Source organism: Vespula pensylvanica, chromosome 1 (genome assembly GCF_014466175.1).
Source record: "Vespula pensylvanica isolate Volc-1 chromosome 1, ASM1446617v1, whole genome shotgun sequence".
Taxonomy (NCBI): Eukaryota; Metazoa; Arthropoda; class Insecta; order Hymenoptera; family Vespidae; genus Vespula; species Vespula pensylvanica.
The window spans coordinates 10,437,049-10,449,687 of NC_057685.1; the positions used below are offsets into that span (position 1 = coordinate 10,437,049).

Consider the following 12,639-nt stretch of genomic DNA (forward strand, 5'->3'; position numbering starts at 1 on the left):
ACGTGCACAAAGATAGGAATGAAATGGAAAGAATTGCTCGAGTATCGGGACATCTCCTTTTTTCATGCAACTGCCACCGTTGTGTGTGCGTGCGGAGCACGTAGAAAGAGAGCGAGAGGCCATTATACCTCGATGCTGGAGTAGGAGAGAGGCGAATAAACGCTGGAAATGGAGGAGAAGGAGGATGAGTAGGAGGAGGAGGAAGAGGTGGCAGATGGGGCAGAAGGGGAGGGAAGAAGTGGCGGAGGATGCTCTCCTGTATCCGGCAAGTACAGCGAGCATCGTTCCTGCTCCCCCGCCAATCCGGGTATGCGACGTGGGGCGGCTTTGAAGGTAGGGGCCGCACGATTCTCAACGGCGGCGACGGCTGCGGCGGTGGTGGCGGCTGCGGCGGTGGCGGCATGGCTGCCAAGGTATTTAAGGTACCGTGAACCGGCGGCGCACGAGTAGTTCACTTCTGTTCGGTGCGGTGTCGCGGTGATTTTGAGGAGACAGAATAAAGAGAGAGAGACAGACAGAGAGAGAGAGAGAGAGAGAGAGAGAGAGAGAGAATGCGTGTGTGCATGAGAGAGGAAGAGTGAGAGAGAAAAAGAAAGAAAGAGAGAGAGAGAGGGGGGGAGAGAGAGAGCGTTAGTGAGTAGGCCTTCTGTCTCGTACCAATTCGCCGAAGGGTGCGAGAGTGTTTCGGTCGGCCCCTTGAAACAACAATCACTCACCGTCGTTCGTGCCACTTTATATACTTAGTCGTTTCTTTCTTATTTGAAAAAAAAAAGAGAGAAGTAAGAAATAGGGTAAGTTGATTGGCAATACGCGCAAAAGTATTCTTCAAAAGTTCAATCTTCGCGCGAAATTTCAAGATATCGTGCCTCGAGTGAGAGAGGAAGACGTAGCACCTTCGAATGACCGCCGCATCTCGTAAGAATCTCCTTCGAAGAATTTCCACGACCGTCCTCGATAGGTAAGTCCGCAATAACGTGGGAAATAATTAGTGAAAGTTTCGATAAACAGAGAATGCAAAAGTGAGCCCGCGTCAATCACCGTCGATGAGTTGAGTCTTATCGTATTGGTGACAGCGAGTGATCAAGATCAGTGATCGTTTGTATTCATCGTCGTCGTCCGTTTCTTTCTCGTTCTCTTCGTGGACTTTCTTACGGATTGGATTTCTCATGTGCGTTGAAACACTTATGGGGCGCTGGAATGATCTTAGCGGAGATGTACGAGAGTTCCTTTCGTGAAAGCCACAAGTGAGGCACAACGAAATTCAATGTACCTAGGTTGTGTGAATACTACCTTGAAGGAAGATGCTCGATCAAAGTAGAAAGTGAGTTATTGCGTATCGCAAAACTACGAACCTCGAGAGCCATATATACACAGCATTCTTTATTTGGATATTTTTTTCGGGGAATTCGCGATCGAGATTTACCGCAATATAGTCGAGTTCCGAGAATGTACAAGTCGCGGATTCTCCTGGGAACTTGTAAGTCTTTTTTGACTTGATAACACGGAATGAAATCTAAAAGATATCTAAATGATTCAAACCGGTATACAATATGTATGCCTGTCGAATCGTAGTCCGTGAAGGATAGTCGAACGTGCACGAACGCCTCTTACAATTAGAAAATAGTATCTGAATATCGAATCGAATACAATCAGCGCACGAATACCAAATGTCTCCTTCCTCTCATAACGAGTAGACTTAGAAGACAAATTCGACGACATTCACTTTCCAACGACATTTTTTTCTTGATTACTTTTACAATGTCATCCATGATTTGTTTATATTTTTCTTTTTCTTCTCCTTTCTTTTTTTTTACAAAAAGATTAGATCGAACGAGAAAGAAAGAAAATTTCAATCTTATTTTATCGAGGATTCGATTCGATCTCAAAGTCTATCGGCTTGTTCGCGTGACGACCTTCGACAAAAATTTCAAACAGGGATCCTATTCTAGCATAATGAGTTAAAAAAATTTCAGGGATCGACATAATAGATCCTGTCCGCTGCCAAGCGACGTGGTAACAGAAACGAAAAATGTAAACTAGAAGAATCTATGGGGTCCTACAGACCCCTTTGTATCCGTCGGCCTGGACTGCTTTAGCTTCTCTTCCGACGATGATGGAGAGAAACGCGCGTGAATAAAAAGAATTCCTGCGGTGGATCGAATTCTTTTAATGCCATGAGTAGACGACGACGACGACGAATATAACGAAGCTAACACATACGATACATCGTAAAATTTTGCATGATATCTCGTCTTGTATTTATTTATGGATATTATCTGACTTGACAATAATAAGATAAAATACTAGCATAAGTATTTTAAAAGTATTTATAAAGATATTTATAAAGTATTTATAAAGTATTTATAATGTTCTACCCAAGCTAGAGGAAAAAATGTTTATCACCGTATTTACAAAAATACATTTAAAATAATTAAATTTCAAATAGATTACTAATCTAAACAATTGATTCGACTTGAAAAACAATTGAAGTCAATAAAAGGAATGATAAGATAAAACAACTTCTATTGTACTGATTTACCGGCGACGATCTTTCATTATTCTATGCAAAAACCTTTCTTTTTTACAATCTATAGAAATCGATCTGATAAATGATCTATTCTATCGAAGAAGTGACGCTACTCTATACGATATCAGTCTCTAACGTTCGAAAGAAACGAGATCTGTAATAGTCTATGATCTCTAATAATCTATGATCAAATAACATGAAATACTCGTCTTTACACGACTTTCTCTATTCGCACTAAGATCCATCATAATTATCATTATTTTAAACGGGAATTACTATTGCACTATCCTTTTATTCGTAAATTTTTATAAAATAATTTATTCTAAAATATTATTTGCATACTTCAGCCTAAAATAGTAAATTCCTATATTTATTTCTTATAACGCTAATAGATAATTAATAGTGATCGTTATATAATAGAGTCTATGAAAGTAAAAACGACCAAAAATTCAAAGCGTTCGTGAAACTCGTTAACGAAAGATCCACATTAAGAACGCAAAGTACGTCTAAGGCAGAATGCTTCTTACGTGATCAATGACTAATAACTAATTATCAAAAGCTAATTACCGAGACCGCCTTTTGCCCGTATCGTGGATGGGCAGCACCGATTCCGGTTCTACTGCTCGTTAGGTGCAGCGATGAAAATAAAATGAAGTAATGGGGTGTAAGTAAGAAGCGATTATGCTCACGCGATCCAAGAGGGGCAATAACCGTAGCAAATCGAGGTCTAACGTGGTCCTTCCGAGGATCGAGAGAGAGAGAGAGAGAGAGAGAGAGAGAGAGAGAGAGAGAGAGAGAGAGAGAGAGAGGAGGGGGAGAGGGAGAGAAAGACATCGTGCTCAAATGAAAAGAAAAATAAAATCGATTTCATTTATATTGTAATAATAAAACAAAAATCCCTGATAAAAGTACCAAGAACTTTCGATCGATCTTCGACGCGTACTTTTTCATTCTCACTTTTTCCTCTATTCTAGTGTGTCCATAGTCATAAATTTTTACAATATTTATCGACAAGCAAATTAACGAAGTGAAAACACCGTTAAACTATAATACCTTGCATAAAGAAAACATAGATATTTTATGAAATTATGAACAGGTCGATCTTCGCTCGGGTGAACGTTTCGATCGTGTAGAATGTACATATAGATAAGAGTAAGTGAAACATAGTAAGTGTGCTCTTACAACCGTACCGAATGCTAAAAACCATAAAGGGCGGAAGAGAGACAGGCAGAATGAGATGATGCTGACACTTGTCCGTTCGTCGTCTTCAAAAAAGACGTTATGCACAGGAAGAAAGGACGATACTGTGATCGTTTGAGGCTGACGGATGGTCGCCTGATCACATAATTCTCAAAGCAATCAAACTGTTCTATGTCTATCGAGGCGTTCGATCTATCGATCGTCGTCATTGCCCATCGTAAAATATCGGATGTTCTTTTTAAAAGAACCGAGAATTCAATGTCGTTCATCGGAAAACATCGAATTCATTGTCCTCATTCAACGATCCGTGAAACCTACATTTTTCTAAGTATAGATATCCCCTTTTTGTTTTATCTCTATCATTCTAAAATATTAAAATTGTATTCGTCAAGATATACTATGCTTTTCCTTCGTTTTCTATGTTTTCTCTCAAAATATCTTCATTTACAAAAATTGGTACAGCGCTCTCACGAAATCACGGACATGCTTCGTGGCGATCATTGCAAAATTTGGATACGCTCCGGAATTACGAAGCGTGAATACTAATGAACCGGTCGCGTCCCCACGACGAAATTTCTTTGACGAAACGGACGTTGACCCGAGACGAGATATACGAGTAAAAGAGATGGAGAGAGTGGCATAGCGACTGGTAAAAACGTTTTTTTTTTCAACAGGGGAAAAATAGTTCCGCGTAAAGCAAAGGTTCGCGTGAATTTATTAATAAGAAATTAGCGAAATACCGTTAGATAGTGTAAAACTTAAAACGTGGCTAATAGTTGAATTTTTATTTCAAGCAAGTTGGAAATAGGAAGGTAAAAAGATGTTCAAAATTCCTACTACAAATTCAAGAATTTTCTAGTCGCGATATTTTTCTATTTTTGACATTATAACTGAACCCTTTCTCATGTAAAAATTACAGTGAATCATGATTAACGGACACACAATTTGCACGACAAATATAATCCGCTTCAATGACGTTTATTTAGCTCTTCGCTCGTGAATCTTTTTTAACAGATCATAGATGATGACTGAAATTTTTGACGTTTCTGGTATGATTATCAAATTTTGCCGTTATAGTAAAATATGCTCATTTGAGGCAATTGAATAATTTTTATCATTTATTTTGTAATTAAACGTGCAATTAAGTTGGATTTAAAATAAGATTATTTTTCTCGGGGTTCCCTAAGATTAAAAGAATATATTTTTTTCGTACAGACATTTCTTAGAGACATGTTCCTCCTCTAAAATGCATTACCGATGATAAATCGAAGATAATTTATTAACTTATTCCACACGGTGATTCAACATAATTGTCACCAAAAATATGACGTCAATTATATTTTTTCCTACTCGCTAATGATATCACATCGATAACTGCCTTGACATTTCTTTCAATAACATAATTCGGTCCGTTAGATGGTATTTTATCGATATATTTCGAGAAGAAATACAAGGAGTTAGATACAAATGTATCGTAAGTAAATCGAAAAGTAATTCTTTCGTTCATGCTAATTACTCGTTATTCGCATTATATCAAATGACATTACCGACGAAAGACAAACCCATATGAAAAGAATTTACTCGCTCACTCTTTTCTTCTGGAAAGTGCGATACCATTCGTATTCCTCGCATGCCTGCCCATGCATCGATGTCGAATGAGGTTTATGAGCTCTTCGCCCGGTAACCGGTCATGTATTCGATAAAAATCGGCTACTCGCTTTGAAGGGATTGGAGGGAATTTCAATGTCGTATGATTCCGTACGTTTGTTTGCCACGCGGCCGGCTTGAGATCCCTTGCACGTAACTGCACGAACTCACGCCGAATGCTTTTAAGAACATTAATAAACTCCTATAGTCGGTCCATCTCTTTGATCTCTCACGGCGATCCGTTTCACGTGTACAAGGTTATCGATTTCGGTGATCCGAAGCTGATCCGAAGATGTATCTTTTTCACGTTCTTCCACGTATGTACATGAGACTCTATAAATGGATCATAACCCTGACCTTGCTTACCGTACTCACCGAATTCGGTTAGCCGGTCAACTAATGGACTAAAACATTTTAGGGACAATTTTGTTCTTGTCTAAACATAAAAAAATGTAGTCCAGTGAGTCTAGCGAACTTGCTCTATTAGCCTACTTTCGTAATAACGAAATACATATTTCAAATGGTTTTACCAGAAATCAAAGAGAGAGAGAGAGGGAGAGAGAGAGAGAGAGAGAATCGTTATTTACGACCAATTGGTGACACAGGTTATCCTACACCGTTTCTCTTCTCTCGTACACATTTTTCTCAGCTTCTTGTTCCTCTGAGCTTCCCATGAGGTACAAAGAAATGTATAATGTATAATACATACATACATATCGTTTGAACGGATTCCGCGTAATCAAGCGAAGAATCGCGCTTAATTACTGCATGGTCGTTCCACGGTACGGGAAGACACGGATATAGTCGATAAAATCGCGAGTGTAGAGTAGCCGAGCATAACACAAAGTCGAATCACCTTCGGTACACGCAGCCGCAAAATTTCTATTTTTCTTGAACCGAGCGAAGGCTTTGTTTTTCTTTTTCTTATTTTTTTTTTTTTTACTATTCTAGCTTTAGCTAGCCAAGAAGTTCTAGATATACCATATTTAGTAGATTCACGAAGAAAGGCATCCTGTTATAGTTGTTAATGAAAGGGAACGAGTTGGTAGGGGATTTTGTATGGTATGCGTAGCAAACTTCTGGGAAAGCAAGTACCGTAAGTCGAAGTCACGAAGGAAGGTGGAATTGAGTACGATCGCGCGTACACATTACGAAGAAGTGGAGAAGGGCAATAAAGAGCGCTCGGAGTTGATGCGAAAACGCTTTTGTACGGTATTCGAGTTCGTGATCTAGACACTGGCAGTGGTCGATGTTACTTTTTTCTTCCTTCGACATTTCTTTTTTTGTTTTTTGTTATTTTGATTTCAGACTATCGTGCAATAAACTGACGTCATAACATTTATTCACGAACTTTTTTTATGACGTCCTATCGCCGAATAGAAATATCTTTGAATGAGAGATGATTTAATATGTCGTACCATAAATATATCAAATCGATCGATCCTGACCGCTTCTCCTATCGGTTTTTAAAAAATAGCATCCGGTGTATGTAATAAGAATATCCTTCGATCGAACCTTTCGACGAAATCTCGCTACAGAAAATCTCACTACGCGTCCATGAATTCGAGGTTCCAAACTACCGAATACTATCAACGATCAGTTCTCGTCAAAGGGTCGACACTGTATAGAATAACAACCTTAAAATATTTTTTATGAATATGAGATAAAAATTATAAAGAAAAAGATTAGTTAATAAATTTTCTTTTATTTTCATTTCAATTATAAACTTTCCATTTTGTGCTTGGAGTGTTAAAAAACGACAATAGTAAACTAAATTCACGACATAGAAGCGATTGTATTGTATCGAGTAAAATTCACATGGCATTACTATCCGACACAAGCATTCTCTCTCTCTCTCTCTCTCTCTCGATCTCGAAATCATACGATATAATCTTCTACTTTTTATTTAACAAAATCATTATCATGAGATCAAAATACGTTTTCCAGAGCAATCCTCTTGTTCAAACACATTCCTTTCACGATATAGCATATCGCGAAGAAGTGTTAACGATGAAATCATAGATTATGCAATCTTTTTAGAAAATCGATCAAACAGATGACCAAGAATCTTCAAGAGATAGATGGATAGATAGATAGATAGATAGATAAATAGAGAGAGAGAGAGAAACATTGTTCTGATCGCGAATTAATTTCCATCGATAATTGTGTTGTCATAACGATAAATTTTCTAGCCACATTTTACAACATTTTCATTTTTCGCATACAACATTTTTCATTAGGTTATTCTTTAGATTATTTCTTCGTTAGATTATACGAACGATAATTATCACGACAGGTCGACCTCATATTTTTAGCATTACTTTTCTTCTTTTAAACCTCTTGATTTCTATTCGAGAAAAAAAAGAACATGAATGTTTATTACATCAGAGTCGAATTCTAAATGTGTTAAATGTAGTAAATTTAAAGTTAACAAAACATAAGCATACTTGATAAAGTAACATTTTATGCAAAAAATATGAACAAAAAGCAAGGATAAAACAAGTCTTAAAATGAAATTCTATGCATCCATCCGTCTCATTATTATCATCGGTTTTAAAAAGAGAATGATAGAGGAAAGTGGAGCAGAACAACGATAGATGAAACTAACGAGAATGACCAAAGAAAACTCTCTGAAGGATTCAAAGTTTACCGATATACCCTTCTACCATCGCGACTTCCTACAATTGTTCTTTCCGTATGATTTTCACACAATTATGCGAACACAAAGGGAACTGAAAAGGAGAAATAAAAAATATCGTGGCAATGCAAGATAATCAGGAATTATGTAAAAGAATAGTAGACCTCGGCATTCACTACCTTCCATACTCAGATGGGATATTATCTTATTTCCTTTGCTATCCTCAAGAAGGTACATCCCTAACTACGTACATACCTATATTTTTGTTCACGGTCTCACAAAGTCATGAAACTTTCCAAAAGAAAATAATTTGTTCTCATTAAGGGATTCGCGCTAAGGAATCATGATTAGATAACTTAATGAGTCGAAAAAGCATATAAATTCGATCCATGAACGCATTAGTACATCCGAAAGGTCAAACTAGTCGTCGTCGTTGTCATCGTATGCTGTGATAATGGAGCAGGCAGAGGTAGTGGATACGACCATTCGTCTTCGACATGAGGAGGGATGATCTCTCTCGCCTTCTGCGTATCGAGCACAAAAGTAAAAGAAACTGTCGCTTAACGAGCGCGACGCCGAGCGTGATCGTTAATCGTCCGGCATTGGGTATATACGAAAAAGTCGCTCGACCATGAAGAATGAACTCTCGAAAACATCGATGTTCTTCTCCCTCCACCCTCACTTTCTCGAGCCTCATATTCTCGAGCCTTCCTCTTCCTCTTCCTCTTCCTTTCTCTCCCTCTCTGTCTTCCTCTACTATCCATTTATCCTCATGAGCTACGCCGAGAGCCATGATCGTCCTCGATCGCGCATGACGTCTATTCCGAGATTAATAACATCCTCCACCGCCACCTCCACGCCAAATACCGTTGCTTCGCACTCTTCACAGCCATCAACTTCGAGGACATAACTGCAAAAACAAAAAAAGAAAAATAAAAAAAATACAAGAAAACAGAAAGTATGGAAGAGGAAATATCAGCCCTGCTAGAATACGCTCTCTTACCTCGATGAAGACCATTTGCGGATGCTCGTAATAAGATAGTAACAGAGTATGGATCCTTTTCATGACTGCTCCATCTCGAGTAGTTACAAACTGTCTCCTTTTTTCCTTTTTTATTTCAGCATTTTCCTTTATCTCCTTTATTCTGCTATTTCCTCTTTTCTTATTAACGCTGCTGTGAACTTTCGACAAATACCTTTAGAATTACAATAGCAGCAAGTGTTATCGAAAGTTTTCATCGAGAAGCATTCCCCTTCTCTCTTCTTCTCTTTTTCTTTCTCTCTAAAATTTTTATTATCAAAACCTTCCCCCCGATAACGAGAACAGAATCTAAAGAAAGAAATGCTAAAGTTTAGCAAAGCTAAGCAAAGAGATACTTTGATTGAGATTGCTCGTTCTTTTCTTGTTCTTTTCGATCATGCAATGACCTCGATCAAGAGAAGATAGAGAAAAAGGAGATAAAAGAAAAAAAAAAGAAAAGAGAATCGTTCATGGAGTTCTCGAGCAAAAAGAGACATCGTCGCACGGACAGCGCTTCGTCGGAGGGTTAACGACGTCTCGTAACGTGGGTGTTCGCGCGAGCGATTAACATCGTTTCAAGGCTGACAGCGCTTAAACGTCGTCGGCAGGTCTTGTCGTGGAGAATAGAACAAACCTGCGCCTTCGAGTCAGAAGTCGGTCGAGAGATTGTATCTCTCGTCTTACACGAAGAGGGTAGTAGGACTAGCTCTCTCTCTCTCTCTCTCTCTCTCTCTCTCTCTCTCTCTCTCTCTCTCTCTCTCTCTCTCTGTGTGTCTCCCTCTCTCATTTTACTCTGGGTGGTAGAAGTGCTCTTCGAAGTTGCAAACTCTCTCGCATCCGGTTCGCCATCCCGAAGCCGATAGCTTGTATCTCTTCGCGACCAGAAGCAACTCGATCGTATTCGATACTGTTCTTCTTTCTTCGTCGTCGTAGTAAAAGATAGACGACGAGAACGAGACACCTCTTTTCTCGATGTGCTATTTATAGGGATATGCGAGGGTGGCCTAGCACCTGGCTCACCACCAGAACAATCTCTAGATGTCGTTGTGTGGCTACGGCACGATCGAACCCGTTCTACTCTATTTACTCTTTATTATTTCTCGCCGACATGTTAGCAACGTCCTCACCATCTCTCTCTCTCTCTTTCTCTCTCTCTCTCTCTCTCTCTCTCTCTCTTTATCTCCTGCTTCGTTGCCAGGCAGATCGAAACATTGCAGAATTATTATTCGGCTCTACCAATCCAGAGCCGGATGTATGACGGAACGAAGGGGACCGAGGCAGACTCCGTCGTTCGAGCATTTTATTATGCGATGCGGATGCTACCACTGAATTTCTCTCTCTCTCTCTCTCTCCCTCTCCCGGATGACCGATTTCAGTGGATGCCTATTCTTATGATCGGCTCGTTCGTTTCAATTTTAATCGCTCGTTCCTTGTAATACCAGGAATTCAATTATCTTGTCCCTACATATATTATATTCTTTAAAGTAACATAGTCATCATCATAGATTGATGTTTAAAACAACTAAACGAGAATCATCCTAAATATGCCAACCTACTAAACATGATCATATATCTATAATCCTTTTGCGATATGGCATCATTCACTTTGTGTCGTCAAATGAATTATTATTTTTCAAGTGAAACTGGAAAAATTAGTGAATACCCTTCTCGACTAAGCAAGATACCGTAACGCTCGTAGAGAAGTACTGAATTCGAATCTCGTATTTAATTCCATGGAATCACGTTTACGTTCATCATAGCTGCTTCTCAGGAGCTCTTCCAACTATCAGCCTTATCCTTCCTTATACTGGTTTCCTAGTCAAGATGTCGCGTTGATCTGAAAACCTTGAGTAAAAAGAGCATCATGTCTCTGTAAGGAATCGAGCCGCGTTACTTCGGTAAAGGTCGATACAGGTGCGCATGCTTTCTTCTAGGGAGAGAACAAGATCCGCCGTTCCTTTAAACTCCGTATTCGTCTCTTGATATACAATCATTAAGGTCCCTTCACCTCGACCTTACGAAGAATCGTGCGTGGAAAACGACGTCGTGTCTCTCTCTCTCTCTCTCTCTCTCTCTCTCTCTCTCTCTCTCTCTCTCTCTCTCTCTCTCTCTCTCTGTCTCTCTCTATTCTATTCTATTATATTCTACTTTGTCTATTGCTTCTAGTCTCATATATCAGACGGATTTTTAAATAATTCTTTGCCAAGGTAGTCATTTTCCGAGAAGCCAATGTGTACTCGAAGAAAATAAAAGAATCTTACTAAACGCTTGGATGTAGCCTTTTCCCACGTAAAATCGAGAAAACCTTTCTTACGAGTCCAAGAAGCCCATGTTTGCACTACACGATTCCTCGCTAAGTGGCTCACAAAGATGAGTTGAAGAAAGAGGATCCGTCGTAAGGATACGTATATGTCGAGGAGAATGTGAGTCGAAGAATAAAATGAGAAAGGAGAAGAGAGTAGCGAGCCGCCAAGGGATACCGCGCCCAAAGCAAACTTACTATTTCAGGTTTTCCGTGTAAACGTAGGGTAAATAACATTACTGCATGCATGCGCGTTCATGACACACCACCAACTTTGAGACTTTCTCCGAGATGTGTAAATACACAACCTTGAAGGGGAACGAAAGAAAACTTCCCTTTCGGCGCATGTATCTTTTCGACAACTTTCCTATTAAAAGATGATTGCGATCCTTCTATCATTAACATTTTCTAATCAATCGAACTCTCACATATATGTAAGTACATACCTAGTCGCAGACAATTATTTTATTAATGTATTAGATCTTAAATATTCTTAAATATTCTTCTCCTACATTCTCTTTCTACACAATATTTCGTCTTCCGTCATATTTGCAGAATATTCTTCGAAATCTTTATAGAATAAACCACATCATACTTACTCCGAACATTTCAATATATTTCCAACCAGATTGTCCAAGCCACGCAAAGATACTACCGATTCTTTCCCTGCTAAAGGAAACAATTAACTGTACTCAGCTGTACAATCGAATACTAAAGGAGTAAGAGAAAAAAATAAAGACGATAAATATGTGGCGATCTCTATTTTCACGCTATCGCCTGATATTACACGATACCCAGACATGAAATATACCTATATAATGAAAATATACCCATATAAGTTCTAAAATCTGACTTATGACATTTAGAACAAATTCGGCTCGTTAACCTTACTAACAGAGTTCTCGAAAGAGATTAGGACGAAATGTTATTAACATGGCATTATAGACTCTTATTTGCTACGAATATATCTTAGAATCTCGAAAGAAAAGAAAACGTTTTCTAGCAGGAGAAGAGAAGAGATATAAAAAAAAAAATGGTGAATTACTAATTTCTCCGATTTTTTTTCGTTATTTTTGCAATCACCATCTTTGTCGTTATACGCTTTGAAATAGAAATTCGTTGATCTTCCTCTGTTGACTTATCATTTACTATTACGCTTATGAACGAAAAAGCAACAAAAATCGAAAAAATATGTAACCGACGTTTCCTGTGTTCGATCGTAGCCATTACTACAAAGTTGCTGCCAATATAATCCTCCTATTGCTATTTTGCACGTGTTTATCAGTTTTCTCTTCTTCTTCTTC

The 12,639-nt window shown here is 38.7% G+C and overlaps 1 protein-coding gene across 1 annotated transcript in view; it reads left to right on the top strand.

The window, feature by feature from the left end:
* The first annotated feature begins 598 nt into the window (after positions 1-598).
* LOC122636620 (titin) overlaps positions 599-12,639 on the top strand; it is a 41,310-nt gene continuing 29,269 nt past the window's right edge. Inside the window, exon 1 of the mRNA XM_043828030.1 lies at positions 599-958. Within this exon, the coding sequence (XP_043683965.1) occupies positions 900-958 (59 nt within the window). The 5' untranslated portion in view covers positions 599-899. The remainder of the gene's footprint in view (positions 959-12,639) is intronic.